The 23,242-nt window shown below is 46.4% G+C and overlaps 2 protein-coding genes across 2 annotated transcripts; both read left to right on the top strand.

The window, feature by feature from the left end:
- The first annotated feature begins 1,440 nt into the window (after positions 1-1,440).
- On the top strand, positions 1,441-12,048 carry LOC125534514 (disease resistance protein Pik-2-like). Its single transcript, XM_048697720.1, has 3 exons — positions 1,441-2,306; positions 10,933-11,339; positions 11,445-12,048. The coding sequence occupies exons 1-3, from the start codon at positions 1,578-1,580 to the stop codon at positions 12,046-12,048; spliced, it is 1,740 nt and encodes a 579-aa protein (XP_048553677.1). The 5' UTR covers positions 1,441-1,577.
- A 2,540-nt stretch (positions 12,049-14,588) lies between these two features.
- Positions 14,589-21,264, top strand: LOC125540306 (disease resistance protein Pik-2-like). Its single transcript, XM_048703914.1, has 2 exons — positions 14,589-15,519; positions 15,623-21,264. Exons 1-2 carry the CDS (start codon positions 14,648-14,650, stop codon positions 15,675-15,677), a joined length of 927 nt encoding a protein of 308 aa, XP_048559871.1. The 5' UTR covers positions 14,589-14,647; the 3' UTR covers positions 15,678-21,264.
- Positions 21,265-23,242: the final 1,978 nt, after the last annotated feature.

Raw genomic sequence — 23,242 nt, 5'->3', positions numbered from 1 at the left:
ATGCTATAAGCTCAAGCACCACGGTGATCGTGAAACATCGATGATTAATACACCACCAATCCCATGATCAACTCCGAACCATGGAAGATAGTAGAGGGTTGTGTGGTGCTCGAAGGAATCTCAATGGTGATAAAAGTGATGTGGTGGGTTTACCCAAATTCAGGCCACTCGGTGGTTTCTAGACCTACGTCCTCCCTACCGGGGTTTATAGACCAATGAGTACATTACAATGGTGTAGATCTAATTTACGAAGACCCAGCTTAAATGTAGGTTGCCTCTGAAGTTGATGATCTCATGGCGGAGGTCCATATGTTTCTCATATAGGTAGATGGATGCTAGTTGTGGTAGCTATCTCCGGGGGATACGGTATGAGCAACTGATCCCCGTATTAATATGGAGAACATATATCCTATAATAACCAGATCCCGACATGGCATACCCGTCCTTATCCTCTTAGAGTGCCTACTCGAGCACATCGGGTGAGTGACTCGAGAGTTCTTAGAAACTCTTTCAGGTGATTCGGTCCACGGACTCCCATAGGGTACCCTCCTGGACTAGGTATCCTTACTCACCGACATCCCCCTTGTGTACAATAGAAATATGTTCTGTTTGGTGGACTTGGTGAAGGACCAAAATACATGCATGGATTAGTAGTGACTTGAGATTATTTCTCCTAAAAAAATATAGAAAAGTGAAAATTGTACAAAGAATTTGGGATTTAGTATAGCACTGTATTTGTTTCATTTATAAACGATTTTAGATGATGCTTTTGGAGTGTAGAAAGCATATTTTATATTTTATATTTCTAAATAGTTCTCCTTCCTATATTTTAAAATGAGTTTTGGCTTTCAGCTTGGCAATCACACGAAAAAAAATACATTCTCAATGGAAAGAAAAATCATTATTCACTTCCAAAGATCCTCCTATGACTAAAGTTTTATCTTTGACCTATCCAAAAAAATATGCATCATTTGTTCTCCATCTCAATTCATCTAAAATATAGAAGAGACAACAAGGTGTTGGTGCTGGATGAAGTATCATTGTAATATGGTGCACTTTGGTATTATGAAATTATGTAGTCTAATTAATAAGTGCTAAATACAAGTGGTTGTACTCGCTGTACTAGTTCAGAAAAAGGAGCAGCTTATATTAGGTATTTTGGCAACTAAGGGGAACTAAAGGTATACTTAATAATTTTATGCAGCTGTGTAATTACTATGGTAGAAAACAAAAATGTTTTAACACCCATTATCTTATGTCTCGAAAACAAAGAATTAGCCAATATCGCATCTCTGTAGATGCCCTTAAGCTACCATGTTTCTGTCATTAAGCAAGATATATTCATAATGAAGGTAGGTATTGCTTTTCACGCATCCTAATTAATAAGGAATTCTGTTTGCAAACCTAGGTACCTCATTGTGGTCGATGATGTATGGACAATACCAACATGGGATGCAATCAAATCCAAGTTGCCAGAGAACAACAAGGGAAGCAGAATCATTGTGACCACCCGGTTAGAGACCGTGGCCACATCATGTAGTGAAGTTAGTAGTGTTGATGAAGACTGCATTTATTTGATGGAGCCCCTCAATTTGGAGGACTCTAAGAAGTTGTTCCTCAGCAGAGTATTTGGTCCCAAGGATGCCTCTTGCCCCAAGGGCCTGGAAACTGAAATGCACAAAATTTTGAAAAAATGCGGTGGGCTGCCAATGGCCATTATTAGCATTGCCGGCCTCTTGGCAAGCCATAAACAGTCCGAGAGCAAAGATATGTGGGAAAGAATTCGCAAATCGATTGGGTCTCACATGGAAAGCCACCATACCCTTAAAGGGATGAGAGACATAGTTACTCTCAGCTATAACCACCTACATCATTACCTCAAGGTTTGCATGATGTACCTCAGTATTTTCCCAGAGGATTATGCCATTTCAAAGGATCGTCTCCTAAAAAGATGGGTCGCTGAAGGATTGGTTGCTGAGGTCCAGGGTTTGACCTTGATGGAGGTTGCAGAAGCTTACTACAAGGAGTTGGTGAGTAGAAGCATGATTGATCGGTCCGGTGAAGTAGTTACCATCTATGATGGGAGGGTGGAGATGTGCCGGGTACACGACATGATGCTCGAGGTCCTGGTGTCCAAATCCTTGGAGTGTAACTTTGTTCGCCTGGTAGGTGGTCTGCATGAAGGGATGCCGTATGATAGGATTCGCCGCCTATCCATCCATGGCGGAGAAGAGGCCGAGGATTCTCCATGGAACACAACTGCAGCGTGGGATAGCCGGATGAATGGCGTCGAGGAGATGAAGATGGTGAAAGGAAATATGACCTAGAGGCAATAATAAAGTTATTATTTATTTCCTTATTTCATGATAAATGTTTATTATTCATGCTAGAATTGTATTAACCGGAAACATAATACATGTATGAATACATAGACAAACAGAGTGTCACTAGTATGCCTCTACTTGTCTAGCTCGTTAATTAAAGATGGTTATGTTTCCTAACCATGGACAAAGAGTTGTTATTTGATTAACGGGATCACATCATTAGTTGAATGATCTGATTGACATGACCCATTCCATTAGCTTAGCACCCGATCGTTTAGTATGTTGCTATTGCTTTCTTCATGACTTATACATCTTCCTATGACTATGAGATTATGCAACTCCCGTTTGCCGGAGGAACACTTTGTGTGCTACCAAACGTCACAACGTAACTGGGTGATTATAAAGGTGCTCTACAGGTGTCTCCAAAGGTACATGTTGGGTTGGCGTATTTCGAGATTAGGATTTGTCACTCCGATTGTCGGAGAGGTATCTCTGGGCCCTCTCGGTAATGCACATCACTTAAGCCTTGCAAGCATTGCAACTAATGAGTTAGTTGCGAGATGATGTATTACGGAACGAGTAAAGAGACTTGCCGGTAACGAGATTGAACTAGGTATTGGATACCGACGATCGAATCTCGGGCAAGTAACATACCGATGACAAAGGGAACAACGTATGTTGTTATGCGGTCTGACCGATAAAGATCTTCGTAGAATATGTAGGAGCCAATATGAGCATCCAGGTTCCGCTATTGGTTATTGACCGGAGACATGTCTCAGTCATGTCTACATTGTTCTCGAATCTGTAGGGTCCGCACGCTTAAGGTTTCGATGACAGTTATATTATGAGTTTATGAGTTTTGATGTACCGAAGGAGTTCGGAGTCCCGGATGAGATCGGGGACATGACGAGGAGTCTCGAAATGGTCGAGACGTAAAGATCGATATATTGGACGACTATATTCGGACTTCGGAAAGGTTTCGAGTGATTCGGGTATTTTTCGGAGTACCGGAGAGTTACGGGAATTCGCCGGGAGAAGTATTGGGCCTTATTGGGCCATACGGGAAAGAGAGAGGGGCTTCCTAGGGTAGGCCGCGCGCCCCCCCAAGGCCTAGTCCGAATTGGACTAGGGGGAGGGGCTGCGCCCCCTTCTTCCTTCCCTTCTCCCTTCCCCTTCCTTGTCTCCTACTCCTACTACATGGAAGGAATCCTAGTTGGACTAGGAAAGGGGGAATCCTACTCCCGGTGGGAGTAGGACTCCCTAGGGTGCGCCATAGAGAGGGCCGGCCCTCCCCTCCTCCACTCCTTTATATACGGGGGCAGGGGGCACCCCATAGACACACAAGTTGATCTTCGTGATCGTTCCTTAGCCGTGTGCGGTGCCCCCTTCCACGATATTACACCTCGGTCATATTGTAGCGGTGCTTAGGCGAAGCCCTGCGACAGTAGAACATCAAGATCGTCACCACCCCGTCGTGCTGACGGAACTCCTCCCCGAAACTTTGCTGGATCGGAGCCCGGGGAGCGTCATCGAGCTGAACGTGTGCAGAACTCGGAGGTGCCGTCCGTTCGGTGCTTGGATCGGTCGGATCAGGAATACGTACGACTACTTCCTCTACGTTGTGTCAACGCTTCCGCTTCGGTCTACGAGGGTACGTAGACAACACTCTCCCATCTCGTTGCTATGCATCACCATGATCTTGCGTGTGCGCAGGAATTTTTTTGAAATTACTACGTTCCCCAACAGTGGCATCCGAGCCTAGGTTTTTATGGTTTGATGTTATATGCACGAGTAGAACACAAGTGAGTTGTGGGCGATATAAGTCATACTGCTTACCAGCATGTCATACTTTGGTTCGGCGGTATTGTTGGATGAAGCGGCCCGGACCGACATTACGCGTACGCTTACGCGAGACTGGTTCTACCGCCGTGCTTTGCACACAGGTGGCTGGCGGGTGTCAGTTTCTCCAACTTTAGTTGAACCGAGTGTGGCTACGCCCGGTCCTTGCGAAGGTTAAAACAGCACCAACTTGACAAACTATCGTTGTGGTTTTGATGCGTAGGTAAGATTGGTTCTTGCTTAAGCCCGTAGCAGCCACGTAAAACTTGCAACAATAAAGTAGAGGACGTCTAACTTGTTTTTGCAGGGCATGTTGTGATGTGATATGGTCAAAACGTGATGAGATATAAGTTGTTGTATGAGATGATCATGTTTTGTTGAAGTTATCGGCCACTGGCAAAAGCCTTATGGTTATCTCTTTATTGCATAAGATGCAAGCCCAAATAATTGCTTTACTTTATCGCTATGCGATAGCAATAGTTGCAAGAGCAATAGTTGGCGAGACGACTATGTGACGACATATTGATATAGATCAAGATGATGGAGATCATGGTGTCATGCCGGTGACGATGGAAATCATGACGATGCTTTGGAGATGGAGATCAAAGGCACAAGATGATGATGGCCATATCATGTCACATATTTTGATTGCATGTGATGTTTATCTTTTATGCATCTTATCTTGCTTTGATTGACGGTAGCATTATAAGATGATTCCTCACTAAATTTCAAGATAAAAGTGTTCTCCCTGAGTATGCACCGTTGCCAAAGTTCGTCGTGCCCAGACACCACGTGATGATCGGGTGTGATAAGCTCTACGTCCATCTACAACGGGTGCAAGCCAGTTTTGCACACGCAGAATACTCAGGTTAAACTTGACGAGCCTAGCATATGCAGATATGGCCTCGGAACACGGAGACCGAAAGGTCGAGCATGAATCATATAGTAGATATGATCAACATAGTGATGTTCACCAATGAAACTACTCCATCTCACGTGATGATCGGACATGGTTTAGTTGATTTGGATCACGTGATCACTTAGAGGATTAGAGGGATGTCTATCTAAGTGGGAGTTCTTAAGTAATATGATTAAATTGAACTTAAATTTATCATGAACTTAGTCCTGGTAGTATTTTGCAAATTATGTTGTAGATCAATAGCTCGTGTTGTTGCTTCCCTGTGTTTATTTTATATTCCTAGAGAAAATTGTGTTGAAAGATGTTAGTAGCAATGATGCGTATTGGATCCGTGATCTGAGGTTTATCCTCATTGCTGCACAGAAGAATTATGTCCTTGATGCACCGCTAGGTGACAGACCTATTGCAGGAGCAGATGCAGACGTTATGAACGTTTGGCTAGCTCAATATGATGACTACTTGATAGTTTAGTGCACCATGCTTAATGGCTTAGAATCGGGACTTTAAAGACGTTTTGAACGTCATGGACCATATGAGATGTTCCAGAACTTGAAGTTAATATTTCAAGCAAATACCCGAGTTGAGAGATATGAAGTCTCCAACAAGTTCTATAGCTAAAAGATGGAGGAGAATCGCTCAACTAGTGAGCATGTGCTCAGATTGTCTGGGTACTACAATCGCTTGAATCAAGTGGGAGTTAATCTTCCAGATAAGATAGTGATTGACATAATTCTCTAGTCATCATCACCAAGTTAGTAGAACTTCGTGATGAACTATAATATGCAAGGGATAACGGAAACAACTCCCAAGCTCTTCGTGATGCTGAAATCAACGAAGGTAGAAATCAAGAAAAACATCAAGTGTTGATGGTTGACAAGACCACTAGTTTCAAGAAAAGGGAAAAGGGAAGAAGGAGAACTTCAAGAAGAACGGCAAGCAAGTTGCTGCTCAAGTGAAGAAGCCCAAGTCTGATCCTAAGCCTGAGACTAAGTGCTTCTGCTGCAAAGGGACTGGTCACTGGAAGCGGAACTACCACAAGTATTTGGCGGATAAGAAGGATGGCAAAGTGAACAAAGGTATATTGGATATACATGTTATTGATGTGTGCTTTACTAGTGTTTATAGCAACCCCTCGATATTTGATACTGGTTCAGTTGCTAAGAGTAGTAACTCGAAACAGGAGTTGCAGAATAAACAGAGACTAGTTAAGGGTGAAGTGACGATGTGCGTTGGAAGTAGTTCCAAGATTGATATGATCATCATCGCACACTCCCCTATACTTTCAGGATTAGTGTTGAACCTAAATAAGTGTTATTTGGTTTTTGCGTTGAGCAAGAATATGATTTGATCATATTTATTGCAATACGGTTATTCATTAAAGTTAGAGAATAATTGTTGTTCTGTTTACATGAATAAAACCTTCGATGGTCATACACCCAATGAAACAAGTTCGTTGGATCTCGATCGTAGTGATACACATATTCATAATATTGAAACCAAAAGATGCAAAGATAATAATGATAGTGCAACTTATTTATGGCACTGCCGTTTAAGTCATATTGGTGTAAAGCGCATGAAGAAACTCCATGCTGATGGGCTTTTGGAATCACTTGATTATGAATCACTTGATGCTTGCGAACCATGCCTTATGGGCAAGATGACTAAAACGCCGTTCTCCTGAACAATGAAGCAAGCAACAGATTTGTTGGAAATCATACATATTGATGTATGTGGTCCGATGAATATTAAGATTTGCAGCAGGTATCATTATTTTCTGACCTTCACAGATGATTTGAGCAGATATGGGTATATCTACTTGATCAAACATAAGTCTGAAACATTTGAAAAGTTCAAAAAAATTCAGAATGAAGTGGAAAATTATCGTGACAAGAAAATAAAGTTTCTACGATCTGATCGTGGAGACAAATATTTGAGTTGCGAGTTTGGTCTTCAATTAAAACAATGTGGAATAGTTTCACAAACTCATGCCACCTGGAACACCACAGCATAATGGTGCGTCCGAACATCATAACCGTACTTTATTGGATATAGTACAATCTATGATGTCTCTTACCGATCTACCACTATCGTTTTTGGGGTTATGCATTAAAGACAGCTGCATTCACGTTAAAAAGGGCACCATCTAAGTCCATTGAGGCGACACAATCTGAACTGTGGTTTGGCAAGAAACCAAAGTTGTCGTTTCTTAAAGTTTGGGATTGTGATGCTTATATAAAAAGGTTTCATCCTGATAAGCTCAAACCCAAATCGGAGAAGTGCGTCTTCATAGGATACCCAAAGGAAACTGTTGGGTACACCTTCTATCACAGATTCGAAGGCAAGACATTCGTTGCTAAGAATGGATCCTTTCCAGAGAAGGAGTTTCTCTCGAAAGAAGTGAGTGGGAGGAAAGTAGAAAACTTGATAAGGTAATTGTACCTTCTCCCTTATTGGAAAGTAGTTCATCACAAAAATCTGTTCTTGTGACTACTACACCAATTAGTGAGGAAGCTAATGGTGATGATCATGTAACTTCAGATCAAGTTATTACCGAATCTCGTAGGTAAACCAGAGTGAGATCCGCACCAGAGTGGTACGGTAATCCTGTTCTGGAAGTCATGTTACTAGACCATGACGAACTTGCGAACTATGAGGAAGCGATGATGAGCCCAGATTCCGTGAAATGGTTTGGGGCCATGAAATCTGAGATATGATCCATGTATGAGAACAAAGTTTGGACTTTGGTTGACTTGCCCGATGATCAGCAAGCAATTGAGAATAAATGGATCTTCAAGAGGAAGACGGACACTGATAGTAGTGTTACTATCTACAAAGCTAGAATTGTCGCAAAAGGTTTTCGACAAGTTCAAGGTGTTGACTACGATGAGAGTTTCTCACTCGTATCTATGCTTGAGTCTGTCCGAATCATGTTAGTAATTGCCGCATTTTATGGAATCTGGCAAATGGATAAACAAAACTGCATTCCTTAATGGATTTATTAAAGAAGAGTTGTATATGATACAACCAGAAGGTTTTGTCAATCCGAAAGGTGCTAACAAAATGTGCAAGCTCCAGTGATCCATCTGTGGACTGGTGCAAGCATCTTGGAGTTGGAATATACGCTTTGATGAGTTGATCAAAGCATATAGTTTTATACAGACTTGCGGTGAAGCCTGTATTTACAAAAAAGTGAGTGGGAGCACTACAGCATTTCTGATAAGTATATGTGAATGACATATTGTTGATCGGAAATAATGTAGAATTATTCTGTAAAAGCATAAAGGAGTGTTTGAAAGGAGTTTTTCAAAGAAAGACTTCGGTGAAGCTGCTTACATATTGAGCTTCAAGATCTATAGAGATAGATCAAGACGCTTGATAAGTTTTTTCAATGAGTACATACCTTGACAAGATTTTGAAGTAGTTCAAAATGGAGCAGTCAAAGAAAGTGTTCTTGCCTGTATTACAAGGTGTGAAGTTGAGTAAGACTCAAAGCCCGACCACGGCAGAAGATAGAAAGAGAATGAAAGTCATTCCCTATGCCTTGGCCATAGGTTCTATAAAGTATGTCATGCTGTGTACCGGATCTATTGTATACCCTGCACTGATTTGGTAAGGGAGTATAATAGTGATCTAGGAGTATATCACTGGACAGCGGTCAGAATTATCCTTAGTGAAATAAGGATATGTTTCTTGATTATGGACGTGACAAAAAGGTTCTTCGTAAAGGGTTAAGTCGATGCAAATTTTTGACACTGATCCAGATGATTCTAAGTCTCAATCTGGATACATATTGAAAGTGGGAGCAATTAGCTAGAGTAGCTCCGTGCAGAGCATTGTAGACATAGAATTTTGCAAAATACATACGGATCTGAATTTGGCAGGCCCGTTGACTAAATTTCTCTCACAAGCAAAACATGATCACTCTTTGGGTGTTAATCACATAGCGATGTGAACTAGATTATTGAATCTAGTAAACCCTTTGGGTGTTAATCACATGGAGATGTGAACCAATCACATAAAGATGTGAACTATTGGTGTTAATCACATAGCGATGTGAACTAGATTGTTAACTCTAGTGCAAGTGGGAGACTGAAGGAAATATGCCCTAGAGGCAATAATAAAGTTATTATTTATTTCCTTATTTCATGATAAATGTTTATTATTCATGCTAGAATTGTATTAACCAGAAACATAATACATGTGTGAATACATAGACAAACAGAGTGTCACTAGTATGCCTCTACTTGTCTAGCTCGTTAATTAAAGATGGTTATGTTTCCTAACCATGGACAAAGAGTTGTTATTTGATTAACGGGATCACATCATTAGTTGAATGATCTGATTGACATGACCCATTCCATTAGCTTAGCACCCGATCGTTTAGTATGTTGCTATTGCTTTCTTCATGACTTATACATCTTCCTATGACTATGAGATTATGCAACTCCCGTTTGCCGGAGGAACACTTTGTGTGCTACCAAACGTCACAACGTAACTGGGTGATTATAAAGGAGCTCTACATGTGTCTCCAAAGGTACATGTTGGGTTGGCGTATTTCGAGATTAGGATTTGTCACTCCGATTGTCGGAGAGGTATCTCTGGGCCCTCTCGGTAATGGCACATCACATAAGCCTTGCAAGCATTGCAACTAATGAGTTAGTTGCGAGATGATGTATTACGGAACGAGTAAAGAGACTTGCCGGTAACGAGATTGAACTAGGTATTGGATACCGACGATCGAATCTCGGGCAAGTAACATACCGATGACAAAGGGAACAACGTATGTTGTTATGCGGTCTGACCGATAAAGATCTTCGTAGAATATGTAGGAGCCAATATGGGCATCTAGGTCCCGCTATTGGTTATTGACCGGAGACGTGTCTCGGTCATGTCTACATTGTTCTCGAACCGCAGGGTCCGCACGCTTAAGGTTTCGATGACAGTTATATTATGAGTTTATGAGTTTTGATGTACCGAAGGAGTTCGGAGTCCCGGATGGGATCGGGGACATGATGAGGAGTCTCGAAATGGTCGAGACGTAAAAATCGATATATTGGACGACTATATTCGGACATCGGAAAGGGTCCGAGTGATTCGGGTATTTTTCGGAGTACCGGGGAGTTACGGGAATACGGGGGAGAAGTATTGGGCCTTATTGGCCATACGGGAAAGAGAGAGGGGCTGCCTAGGGCAGGCCGCGCGCCCCCCCAAGGCCTAGTCCGAATTGGACTAGGGGGAGGGGCTGCGCCCCCTTCTTCCTTCCCTTCTCCCTTCCCCTTCCTTGTCTCCTACTCCTACTACATGGAAGGAATCCTAGTTGGACTAGGAAAGGGGGAATCCTACTCCCGGTGGGAGTAGGACTCCCTAGGGTGCGCCATAGAGAGGGCCGGCCCTCCCCTCCTCCACTCCTTTATATACGGGGGCAGGGGGCACCCCATAGACACACAAGTTGATCTTCGTGATCGTTCCTTAGCCGTGTGCGGTGCCCCCTTCCACGATATTACACCTCGGTCATATTGTAGCGGTGCTTAGGCGAAGCCCTGCGACAGTAGAACATCAAGATCGTCACCACGCCGTCGTGCTGACGGAACTCCTCCCCGAAGCTTTGCTGGATCGGATCCCGGGGAGCGTCATCGAGCTGAACGTGTGCAGAACTCGGAGGTGCCGTCCGTTCGGTGCTTGGATCGGTCGGATCGGGAAGACATACAACTACTTCCTCTACGTTGTGTCAACGCTTCCGCTTCGGTCTACGAGGGTACGTAGACAACACTCTTCCATCTCGTTGCTATGCATTACCATGATCTTGCGTGTGCGTAGGAATTTTTTTGAAATTACTACGTTCCCCAACAGATGGATCGTGTCCGATCACTGAGCATGTTTCGGCACGAAGATCACACGAAGTTGCTTGATCGGCTGGGCGAGTTTACCCTGCTTAGGGTACTTGACCTGGAAGACTGCACGGGCATAGAAAACAAGCATTTGAAACAAGTTTGCCGGATGTACTTACTAAGGTTTCTGAGCTTGAAAGGTACAAGTATCAATAAGATGCCTCCAGAAGTCGGTGAGCTAGCGAATCTGGAGACACTTGATGTACGTCAGACGTACCTTGAAGATCTACCGGAGACTGTGTCAATGCTACAAAAATTGGAACACCTGCTAATCAACAACAAGGGTAACATTTCCACGAAGTGTTGGATTGCCCGCAGGGGCCTGTGTAGGATGAAGGCACTACGGACGGTGAATGAAATAGTTTTTGGTTGTGATTCTGATGCTGCCAAACAGCTCGGTCAACTACAACAGTTGAGAGAGTTACGTATGGCCGTCGTCAGCGATCCCCCTAATCAGGATGCTAAGCAAAAGCTTGCTGAATCCCTGAGCAAGTTATATTCCCTCAGGTGGCTCAACGTTAGTAACCGTGGTCAACAAGAGGAATCATTGAACTTTTTACATGATGTCAAGCCGCCGCCACGGTTCCTCCAGTATCTTAGCATCGGCTCCCACATTGACAAATTGCCTGATTGGGTCGGGTCACTGAATGATCTCGTTGAGCTTTCCATTGCTTGGACATACTTTAGTGGTGACCAACTTTTCGACCCAATATGTGAGCTGCCCAAGCTGAAGTACTTGCACTTGGAGGCGTACGTCTACACGGAAAGAGCACTGGTTGCAAAAGCTGCCCGCTTTCCGGCCCTGAAGGACATGTACTTGAACTTCGATCTGGAAGGTATGGGAGTTCTCATATTTCAGAGAAGTTCAATGACAAAGCTCGAGAAACTCCACGTGAGATTTCTACGAAGAAAAACCAAGAGAGTCAAAGGCATGAAGCATTTGGCAAGTCTTAAAGAGGTGGTAATCGAAGGTAAGAAAGGAAACTGTGCATTGGTCCGTGCAGCGGAGCAACTAAAGAAAGTGAACAGGAGCCGCTCAGAAACCGATCAGATCAAGATTGCAGTGTTATACCAGTGATCACTCTATTATGCCATTCTGCTTGCTGGAAGCTGGTCTGGCTTGGTTCATTACCTGTTTCATATGTGTTGTTTGAGCAGTTTTTTCTTGTGAACTAGTATTTACTTTCTTGTAATTTGACTTCGCCAACTGGTTATCCCTACCTACCGTTGTGGTGTTATTTGCTTCTTGTGTTGTAGACCTAGCTGGGCGTCCTCGGCAGTTTAAGACTTGTGGTTGTTAGACAAGCATTATAACTGTGTACTGAAGCTGTAATTCGCGGCAATTTAGACTTGTTCTCCTCTTGGACGTTGCTTCCCCTTCATCTGTATAATTCATAAGCAAAGTTGGCTGCTTTTGTTTTTGTTATTGTTCATACAGGTATTGCATTAGCCTGTGGACCAAGTATAGGTTCCTTGCTAACTCAGCTATCCGGTGTGCTGCATCTCTTGATTGTACCAGGTGGGGCGGGGGTCCGACTTACACACGTTTGTGATTAGACACACACGTCCTCTGCCAAGAGAACATGCATGTGTGTGGTTTTTTGGACCATCGCACATGCTTTGGTGGGGTTTTTTTTTGTGGGGGGGGGGGGGGGGGGGGGGGGGGGGTGCTGATTTGCTAACTAACACATGATATGGTGAAGTGTGGCTAGAAAGCAAACAGTTATAAACAATTTTGAGAGAACAAAGTGAGGCTGCTATGGTTGGTAGGCAACGTAAGAGTATGACCATAGATTATGAACGTGTTGCTATTTCCCTCACAATTTTAGCATGAGGATATGCATATGCGTCCATTAATTAACTATAGAAACTATAGTAGGTGGTGGTAGTGGAGACGGCGGCGCGCTATCTTAGCAGGTGAGATTATTTGGTCAGTCTTCTATATTGTATTCCCCGTTCATCTAGAAGATAGTACGCTGGCTGAGCTTTCTGACGTGAGGCTAATTTTTCAGTAAATGTTGTCGATCATGCGCACCCTTTTGGAATGGCTGTTGGTAGTGCATGTTTGTTTATCATTAGTTGAGAGTGCTCGCCACCTTTGCCATACGCGGTTGTTACTGGTGCAAGTTAATTGCTTCGTATAGTATCTAAAAGCAAATGCGAGCTTTGCCACGACTGTTTTCTGTGGTCATCGTTGATTTCAACGAACAACAAACCAAGAGTTACTACCCATTGTTGTATTGAACGAACAACAAATTGAGAATTATTAAAACATCATGCATATACAAACATCTCAATTGTTGTTTGTACAGGACCAGGAACAATAATTGATAGTCACATTAAGGAAACATATACCAAACTAGAGGTCAAATAATTTCAAAACTGAAACCAGTAGCACTGTCATCAATAAAACTATAACAAAATAGTGATAGATCAGCTAACCGAACTTTGCTGATCTTAAATAAAAAAACGCCTTCCTTTCTCTCTAGCCAAGTAAGGTTTGAAGAAAATTTCCACCGTTGCAAAATGGCCAGGTATCTTTTGTGGAATGAATCGTTACACCAACGGCAATGCATACAAATACAAATTTCATGTACCAAATCATGCATGGACAGGGAAATCAGATTATCGACGAAGCTGTGAAAAAATGTGTTCCATTCGGATCAAGGAACGTACTACAAATGGTCAGGTCACCTTCTGGCCCACCTGCCCCATCACATTCAACGTCAGGTGCTGCCCAACGTGTAACACATAGCTCCTCTATGCCACATCCACCATGTCCACCCCCCTCGTAGAACCATCATGGGCATGCCATCTTCTTGCTCTCCAGGAACGATGGCCAGATCTGAACGATTTGAGAAAGAGAAGATATAGGAGATTGGGGATGGGAAAGGAGGGAAGAGCCTAGATCAATTTCTTCAATGTAGAATTTTCGCGTGGAGGGGATGACGACATGACCCACATTGACGCGGAATGGACACAAAAAAGTGAAATTTGCTACGACTTTTTTTTTGTGAGAATATGCGACTTAACACTCACCAGCTGGGTGAGCTGGGTCCACCGCGAGGAATGCTGAGCTCCCTATTTCCCTGGAGCTTATGTATTGTAGGGATATAATGCAGCGTCAGCCGGTGTAATCCATGTCCGAGCCTAGGCTCATCTGCACCCATTGTAAATTTGAAAAACACAGCAAATTTTTATTAAAAAAATATCTATTTTGGCATAGAAGATGCTAAGCTAGGTGCATGCAAAATTTCATGGTAAAAAAAGAGAAGCTCTCAGAAAAAAAAAGACAAAATCAGCTCTCAACAGTGTTTTTCAAAGTTTAATTGAGACTTGAAATTTGTGCTTTTTTTCTAAGAGCTCCTCAAATGTTCATTCACCATGAAATTTTGCTTTGACCTAGCGCACTAGAGCATCTTCGATATCATGGTCTCATGGAGTACTACTTTTTGAAAATTTACTGTTCACACGCAGGCGCGGATGCACCCGGACACTGAATCGTCTTTATCTTTGTTGCAAAAAAAAGTAGTGTCCTTTCCTTTCTTCTCATCATACCAACCACGTCCTCTGTCCATGATAAATAAGCATCCGACTCGCAAACCACAGCGCAAAGCTCTCCATCTCCGATCCAGCCATCCACACCCTCCCAGAGTCCAGCAAATCAACAAGCAGGAATGCAGGGCGCGACGCAGCTTATGACCATCGCCGGGCGGCTGGTCGGCGAGGAGTACCAGCAGCTCCGCCGCGTTGGTGGAAAGGTGGCTGAGCTCAGCGACGAGCTGGACACCATGAACGCCATCCTCCGCATGCTGTCCGACGCCGACGAGAGCGCCGTGGACCACTTCATCCGGGTGTGGATGAAGCAGGTGCAGGAGCTCGCCTACGACGCGGAGGACTGCGTGCACCTCTACATCTTCCGCATCCGGTGCCGGCGGAGAGACGGCCTCCTTGTCTGGTCCAAAACCAAACGTATTGTCGCGACACTCTTCCCTCGTCGCCGACTGGCTCGTCAGATCAATGCGCTCCGCGCTCGTGCCGTCGTGATCAGCGAGCGCCATGCGCGTTACGGTGTCAGCCGTGAGGCACTGCTGCGAATCACCACTTCTTCTTTAGCTGCTCCCGCGCCAGTGTCTGGTCATGCGCTCGGCCGGCCGGCAGCAAACGACCCTCACCATCTCGTTGGCATCACGGATCAGGCTAACACCCTGGCCGACATGGTGAAGTCAATGAGTAACAACGAGCGCGACATGAAGCTCAAGGTGTTCTCTATCGTGGGGTTTGGAGGGCTAGGGAAGACTACGCTGGCGATGGAGGTGTGCCGGCACCTGGAGGCGGATTTTCAACGCCAAGCGCAAGTGTCAGTGTCCCAGGCGTTCGGCGGCAGGAAGGATATGGAGGGATTGCTGAAGCGTGTGCTTCAGCAGATCGTGAAGCCAAAAGCAGATAACGCACAAGGCATCAAGGAAGAGGACCCCCTAGATGGCATCGACACTATGGGGGTAGACGAGCTCACCGGCAAGCTCGAGGAACTTCTCATGGACACGAGGTACATATTGAAGAAAACACAAACTATCTAGGAGTAACTTTCTGTCGGCTTTTTTTTTCTCCCTTACCATTATCAGTATGTCAATAAGGATTAATCTCTCTAGTTCTCAAGTTAATCAATGGAAGAACAAGAAATGTGCCTCTCGTCTGGTGGAGTAAATAAATAGCATAAAACTACTACAATATGGGCTCCCCCGCCCCCGCCCCCGCGTCGCTCCAACAGGGGCGCCTAGCCGCCGCCGGCGGTCCCCCTCCCCCTTCCTCTCCTCCTCGTCGCCACTAGAGGAGCCGCCGATGTGTCGCACGGCTGCCGAGGAAGGTGGCGGCGAGGCCTTCACCGTCCCTTCGCGGAGATCTGGATCCACGGGGCGGCGGCCCCTGCTAGTTCAGCGCCGCCGTTCGCGCTCTGGACGGTGTGCGCGGGGACTCTGCCCGGCGTCCTCGACCGCTCGGGTGGTGGGGAATCGGCGCTTGGCGGCGGCAGTTCGGGGGCCTTCGTCCTCGCCAGATCTGGAGGCCTGCTACTCCCTCCTTCCCGCTCCTTCCCCTTTGTGCTTGTGGCCGGTGGATGCTGCTGGTTCCGGTGCTTCTGGGGATGGTGGTTCAGATTGGGACCGGGGGAAACCCTAGGCCGGCTGGTTTGGCTTGACAGCGGCGTCGGTTTCGGGCGACGCATCCTTCCTGAAAGCGGTGTCGTGGTCCTTATTCTTGTCACCTCCGGTCCTCTCCCGGGTGAAAACCCAAAATCCGGTCTGGATTGGGCAGCGGTGGCGCCATGGGCGTCATCCCCTCCTTGGAGGCGTTGCCTGGGGAGCTAGGATTCGGGTGTGGGCTCATGAAGGTGGGGGCTTTGGCTGCCGGCTGGATTTCTGCAGCTGCTCGCGGCGGCTTTCTTGTTGTGCAGAGTGCCCCTTGTATCTTTAGGGTGTTTCCTGCTTTTGGTGTTCGCGTCGGAGGAGCGGCGTGGCATCTGGTACGTCGACAACGGCGAGTCTCGGCGGCCTGGAGCAGTAGGGGTATCGCCGGTGGGCATGTGATGATGGACGAGCGCAGGATGGTGGCGCTGTCTGGCGTCGTGGTGGCGTCGATGGCAGAGAGGCCTGGCACGGTTCATGCAATAGTACAGCTCTGAAGATGGATTGATGGTACGTGGCTGCGGCGGCCTCATACCCGGCAGAGGGCCTGGTTGAAGAGCACGCCGGACTGGTGGGTGCCCATACCCGGAAGGAGTCCTGGTTGGGACCTCAGGTCTCAGACGTTAGGTTTGGCTGCGAGGTCTGTTTGGTATTAGGCCCAGACCATTAGCGCCCCTTCATCAGTTAGATAGGAGTAGCGACAGAGGTTGCGAAGATGGTGGCTTTGGTCTTACTGTTGTACGACTTTGTAAGGTCTTGTGTTATAATCAATAAAGTGGCCGTATGCATTGTCCAGATGCAGAGGCCGGGGGTATTCCTCCTTTTCGAAAAACAGAAAAAAAACTACAATACGGGCTAAGGTTTCAAAAAATATCGTTTTTTAATTTCTCTCGGATAACTACCAGGTGAGAGGTTGGTTGTTTCAAAAATCCCTAATCATAGAGTGCTTTAGAATTGATCGCGATTATGACAATTGGGACCCGCATGTAAAAAACATGTTTGTTTGACTATTACCTTACATGTGGGGCCCAAATGTCAGTGTCCCTTTGTCATATCCTAATAAAATATCTGTTCTTTTATACATTGACAGATAACCCTTGTAAATTTCAAAAAAAAAACCGGTCCCTTAATGTTTTTAGAACAAGCAACCGGGCTCTTGAGGATCATTCGCGTGCGCCCTGAGAAACGGCACCGGCAGCTCGCCAGTGGCCAGGTCGCCGGCCAGGAGAAAGGAGGCAGCTCGGCCACCGCGTTCCTCGGCGCAAGGTGGGCGATAGACTGGGTGGCAGAGGTCCCTGCCGACCATTGTCGCTTCTCCTGGCCATGGCGTGCGGTGGCCGTGCTCCTGTGCGCGGCAGCCTGAGTCCCTGGCCATGGCACGGCTGGCGGCGTCCCTTGCTCCTAGGCGCTGCGTCCTGGCCATGGCACACGGATGGTAGTGGCCCGTGCTCCTATGCTGCAACTGCTCCTTCGTGCGGCCTTCGTTCCCACGGTCGACCTTGTCTAAGCATGCGACGAATGGTAGAGGTGGCCGTCGGTGGGTGGGGATAGTCAGGCAGGGGGAGAGGAAGAAGAAAGAGCCAGAGGAGAGAAGAGAAGATAGAGGAAGAAGAGACAACTTACACGTGGGTCCCACATGTAAGGTAACGGTCAAACAAACGGATTGTTTAAAAGTAGACCTGACCTGTCATAAAACGGTTGAAATCGCTAGCAACGAGTGTTTTGGATTTTTTTAAAACAGCCAACCCTAACTTGATAGTTATCAGCATAGTTTTGTGGAACCATAGCGAATTGTAGTGGTTTTATACTATTTACTTCATCCGGTGGGATCTACATTCGAGTAAAGATTAACCCCGGCTAACTAGAAAAAAAAATGAAGTAGATTGCCTACTCAGTTTGATAGGACCAATCTATTCAAATTTATCACATGTTCAAGATAATGGTACTCTCTCCGTACCATCATTTTGGCACTAGATTTGCTCGACAGACGATCCCAAATCACCCCCCTGAAGTGAAAGGTGAGCTCTCGCAAGAATGCCAACTTTATCAATGGATCCGAGTACCTCGGAGTATTGTTTTTTACTGGAGGTGCTTCCGGGCCCCATTCAAAAGATTGAAAAGGGTATTTTGATCCATCTACGTAAATTAATAGAGTTATTAAGAAACTAATCTTTTAATCGATGCGGTGATTAATTAAGGGAGGATCGGCACGAGCGCTTGGGCGCTTGGACGCGGACGCCTTGGGCGTAGTACGCGTCCGACAGTTCCTCGAAGAGCTCCGGGGGTCAATTGAATCATAGCCAGTTTCTCTTACTCTTTATAGCATCTACAGCGGAACGCCTCAAACCTATCTTATACTTTTGGACGGGTCGTCCAATAACTATTTGGTCACGATTTTTTGACCAAGACGACCTCTCAAATGGCCCTCAAATGACAGTTCCTGGAAGAGCTCCGGCAGTCAATTGAATCATAGCCAGGTTCTTTTACTCTTTAGAGCATCTACAACCAGGCGTCTCAAACCCGTCTCATACGTTTGGATGGGCCGCCCGATCACTGTCCGGTTACGATTTTTTGACCCAGACGGCCCCTTAAATGGCCCTCAAACGCCTGGGCTGACCGGCACCCTCATATTCAGCCTAAATATGAGGCAGATATGGGGGCGCCCGGCACGCCCGCCACGTCGGATCCGGCCCGTGCTGGCCCACTTGACCCCACATAAAATCCTCCTCATCCGCTCGTCGGATCAAACCCTAGCCACTTCACTCCCCTCCACTCCACTCTCCTCCGCTACCCAAGCTCGTCTCCGGCATGGCAGGCAGTGGATCCGAGTTCTTCACCTCCAGATCCGTCGACCCCGAGGTCATCCCACGCGGCCCGGAGGAGGAGATGGTCATCCGGCTTGCGCTCCGCCGTGCCCGGGAGGAGGCCCGTGGACAGCTGCGCTCGGACTTCATCCATCGGGAATCCATTACGTCCGCCCAAATGGGGCATGTATCCGGCGCTAGGCCGGCCGTAGCTGCCCCGCCGGAGGCCGTGCAGTCCATCTGGCATCCGAAACACGCTGGCAGACGCGCAACCCCTCCGGTGACGCGCCGATATTAGGGACGCACCATCGTCCCACGAGGCTATGGCGGACGTTGGCGCATCAGTCCGGACGCTGCAACCGCATCGTGGTGGACGTCTGCGGCTCATCCCCGGAGGGATCCATCATTGATCTGACATCCACCGGCACCGTTTGGGTTCCGGTCTCCGATGAGGAAGAGTAGGGCATGGGAGACGGCGGCGCCTTGAGTCCCGTGAGCCGGCTCGTGTCCCATGCCCTACCTTACCTTACCGACGATCGGACCAACACTCTGAGGGGCGCAGGCAGCCGACGGACATGGCCAGGGCGGGAGGGAGCGGAACCGATTGAAGCTCCCGTCAAAGATGGTTGCGTCGTATGTAATAATATGGATTTGAGGTTTCTAATTTGAGGTATCCGGATGTGAAATGTGTTTTTTGAAGGGTGACCGATCACTAGCCGTGGACGCGTCTGGGCGCATCTGCAGGCGTTTGAGGAGTCAGATTTACCATGTCCGGCTATAGATGCTCTTATGTTTTCGTTCCCAGCCAACCGTCTCATGAAAAGTCGAGCAGGAGCAATCTATTTTTACGGTAAATTCCTCTTAGAATAGCATATCACTCTTTATAGGTTTAGTATATTGCTATCTTGAGCCTAATGAGTGTAATACCTAAAGCGAGTAATAGAGAGGAAAGACGACACGGGCTTTTGGCATTTTTTGGTCTGTGTAACTACCGAACTTGGATATTCGCATCATGCACTACCGAAACAACCCATGATGCCGACGGCCTGCGGCAGTCGGCATACACCCCTTTACCATCGGCATAGGCATAAGCCGATGGCAGCCATCGGCTTAGACCCGTCGACATAGATTACGTCAGCGTAGTCTTGTCAGACCGTCGGCATAGATATGCCATCGGCATAGAGACCTTTGCCGATGCCTTCCGTACAGTCGTCGGTATAGATTGACTGTCGGCGCCGATTTTCATGAGACAGCAGTTGATGGCACCATCACCGCGACAGCCCTATCACAAGAGGCCACGTGTCAAGGCTAAGTCGACGGCTCTGGCAGAGATGTAAGCTGACGGCTTGGCCGTCTAGGCCGTCGGCTTAGCCCTGACACATGGCGGCACCTGGTTCACTTGGGCATGGCTATGCCGTCGGTATAGTGATGTTATTTTTTTAACATGCTCTGTTTTTGCCATTTTCAGTCAAATTCACAGAAACAATATATAGACAGAAATATGACAGATCACCCAACAGCATCATTTAAAGATCATCAACATCATCATCATCTAAAGATCAACATCATCATCAGCGAAACTTCATGAACATAAGTATGAGACACGGACATCATTGTAGTCATCTAAAGCTAGGAACTACGGAACATGGAAGTATGGCACGACATGCATGGAACAAAACATCAGCCAAGACGGGTATCGTCGTCGTGAGCACCGCCAAGACCAGCACCACCTTGCTAGATCGAAGTGACTGGAGTCGAACCACCGGTCCCCTACATGTTTGAAAAGAGATTGTAAGGGTAAATATGATATGATAGTGTTGAATGAACGAGAACTAGTTTGTCAGTAGTTAGGCAAATGTACTAACCGAAGTCTCACTGCCTAGTGCCACCCATTCCTCGAACATGGATATGTGTGGGGGTTCTCCAGTAGGTGGTGGCGTGGGTCCCATTTGTGGTGGATCTGTGCGGTTAGTCCAATACACCAACATAGCATGGATGTTAGTTAATCAAGCAAACTAGAAGGTCAGAAGAAATGCAAGTGTAGATGTTAGCTTGGTCTAAGAGGGCAAAACTAACCGCCATCATCTGACGGTTGTAATCCTCGATTGCCTTCACTCATTGCAGATACTCCCGCACCTCCAGATTCCTAAGCTCGACAAAGGCCTTATATGCCTACAAAATTTAGGTTGTATCTAAGTGATCAATGCTGAAAATAAAGTGAGAAAGTGAGAAAGAAAGAAGATAAGGGGGAAATACTTACAGCATGTTGGCGGGCTAAGAGAGGCTGCGAACGCCCCGTACTCTCGCATGGGATCGGTGAAGGAAATATGCTCTAGAGGCAATAATAAAGTTATTATTTATTTCCTTATATCATGATAAATGTTTATTATTCATGCTAGAATTGTATTAACCGGAAACATAATACATATGTGAATACATAGACAAACAGAGTGTCACTAGTATGTCTCTACTTGACTAGCTCGTTAATCAAAGATGGTTATGTTTCCTAACCATGGACAAAGAGTTGTTATTTGATTAACGGGATCACATCATTAGTTGAATGATCTGATTGACATGACCCATTCCATTAGCTTAGCACCCGATCGTTTAGTATGTTGCTATTGCTTTCTTCATGACTTATTCATGTTCCTATGACTATGAGATTATGCAACTCCCGTTTGCAGAAGGAACACTTTGTGTGCTACCAAACTTCACAACGTAACTGGGTGATTATAAAGGAGCTCTACAGGTGTCTCCAAAGGTACATGTTGGGTTGGCGTATTTCGAGATTAGGATTTGTCACTCCGATTGTCGGAGAGGTATCTCTGGGCCCTCTCGGTAATGTACATCACATAAGACTTGCAAGCATTGCAACTAATGAGTTAGTTGCGGGATGATGTATTACGGAACGAGTAAAGAGACTTGCCGGTAACGAGATTGAACTAGGTATTGAGATACCGACGATCGAATCTTGGGCAAGTAACATACCGATGACAAAGGGAACAACGTATGTTGTTATGCGGTCTGACCGATAAAGATCTTCGTAGAATATGTAGGAGCCAATATGGGCATCCAGGTCCCGCTATTGGTTATTGACCGGAGACGTGTCTCGGTCATGTCTACATTGTTCTCGAACCCGTAGGGTCCGCACGCTTAAGGTTTCGATGACAGTTATATAATGTGTTTATGAGTTTTGATGTACCAAAGGAGTTCGAAGTCCCGGATGAGATCGGGGACATGACGAGGAGTCTCGAAATGGTCGAGACATAAAGATCGATATATTGGACGACTATATTCGGATATCGGAAAGGTTCCGAGTGGTTCGGGTATTTTTCGGAGTACCGGGGAGTTACGGGAATACGGGGGAGAAGTATTTGGCCTTATTGGGCCATACGGGAAAGAGAGAGGGGCTGCCTAGGGCAGGCCACGCCCCCCCCCCAAGGCCTAGTCCGAATTGGACTAGGGAGAGGGGCTGCGCCCCCTCCTTCCTTCCTTTCTCCCTTCCCCTTCCTTGTCTCCTACTCCTACTACATGGAAGGACTCCTAGTTGGACTAGGAAAGGGGGAATCCTACTCCCTGTGGGAGTAGGACTCCCCTAGGGCGCGCCATAGAGAGGGCCGACCTTCCCCTCCTCCACTCCTTTATATACGGGGGCAGGGGGGCACCCCAGGACACACACGTTGATCTTCGTGATCGTTCCTTAGCCGTGTGCGGTGCCCCCCTCAACGATATTACACCTCAATCATATTGTAGCGGTGCTTAGGTGAAGCCCTGCGACGGTTAAACATCAAGATCGTCACCACGCCGTCGTGCTGACGAAACTCCTCCCCGAAGCTTTGCTGGATCGGAGCCCGGGGTGCGTCATCGAGCTGTACGTGTGTCAAGAACTCGGAGGTGCCGGAGTAACGGTGCTTGGATCGGTTGGACCAAGAAGACGTACGACTACTTCCTCTATGTTGCGTCAACGCTTCCGCTTCGGTCTACGAGGGTACGTAGACAACACTCTCCCCTTTTGTTGCTATGCATCACCATGATCTTGCGTGTGCGTAGAATTTTTTTTAAATTACTACGTTCCCCAACAATCGGATTGGTAGGTCAAAGCCGGGTGTAGGAGACAAAAGGAGTGATCAAGCCATCTAAACACGGGCAGCGGCCATGGTACTTCGGCTAGATGGCCACCACCGTCGTGTCGTCGATCTGAGACTGAACGACTTCAGGAGCATCCGGACCAGATTGATGTAATTTCTTAAACTCCTTGTAAGACTCGAGGTGCTCCTCGGTCTTG

This window comes from Triticum urartu, chromosome 2 (genome assembly GCF_003073215.2).
Source record: "Triticum urartu cultivar G1812 chromosome 2, Tu2.1, whole genome shotgun sequence".
Classification (NCBI taxonomy): domain Eukaryota; kingdom Viridiplantae; phylum Streptophyta; class Magnoliopsida; order Poales; family Poaceae; genus Triticum; species Triticum urartu.
Note: the sequence above shows the minus strand (reverse complement) of the source record. Positions and strands in the feature narration are given on the sequence as shown.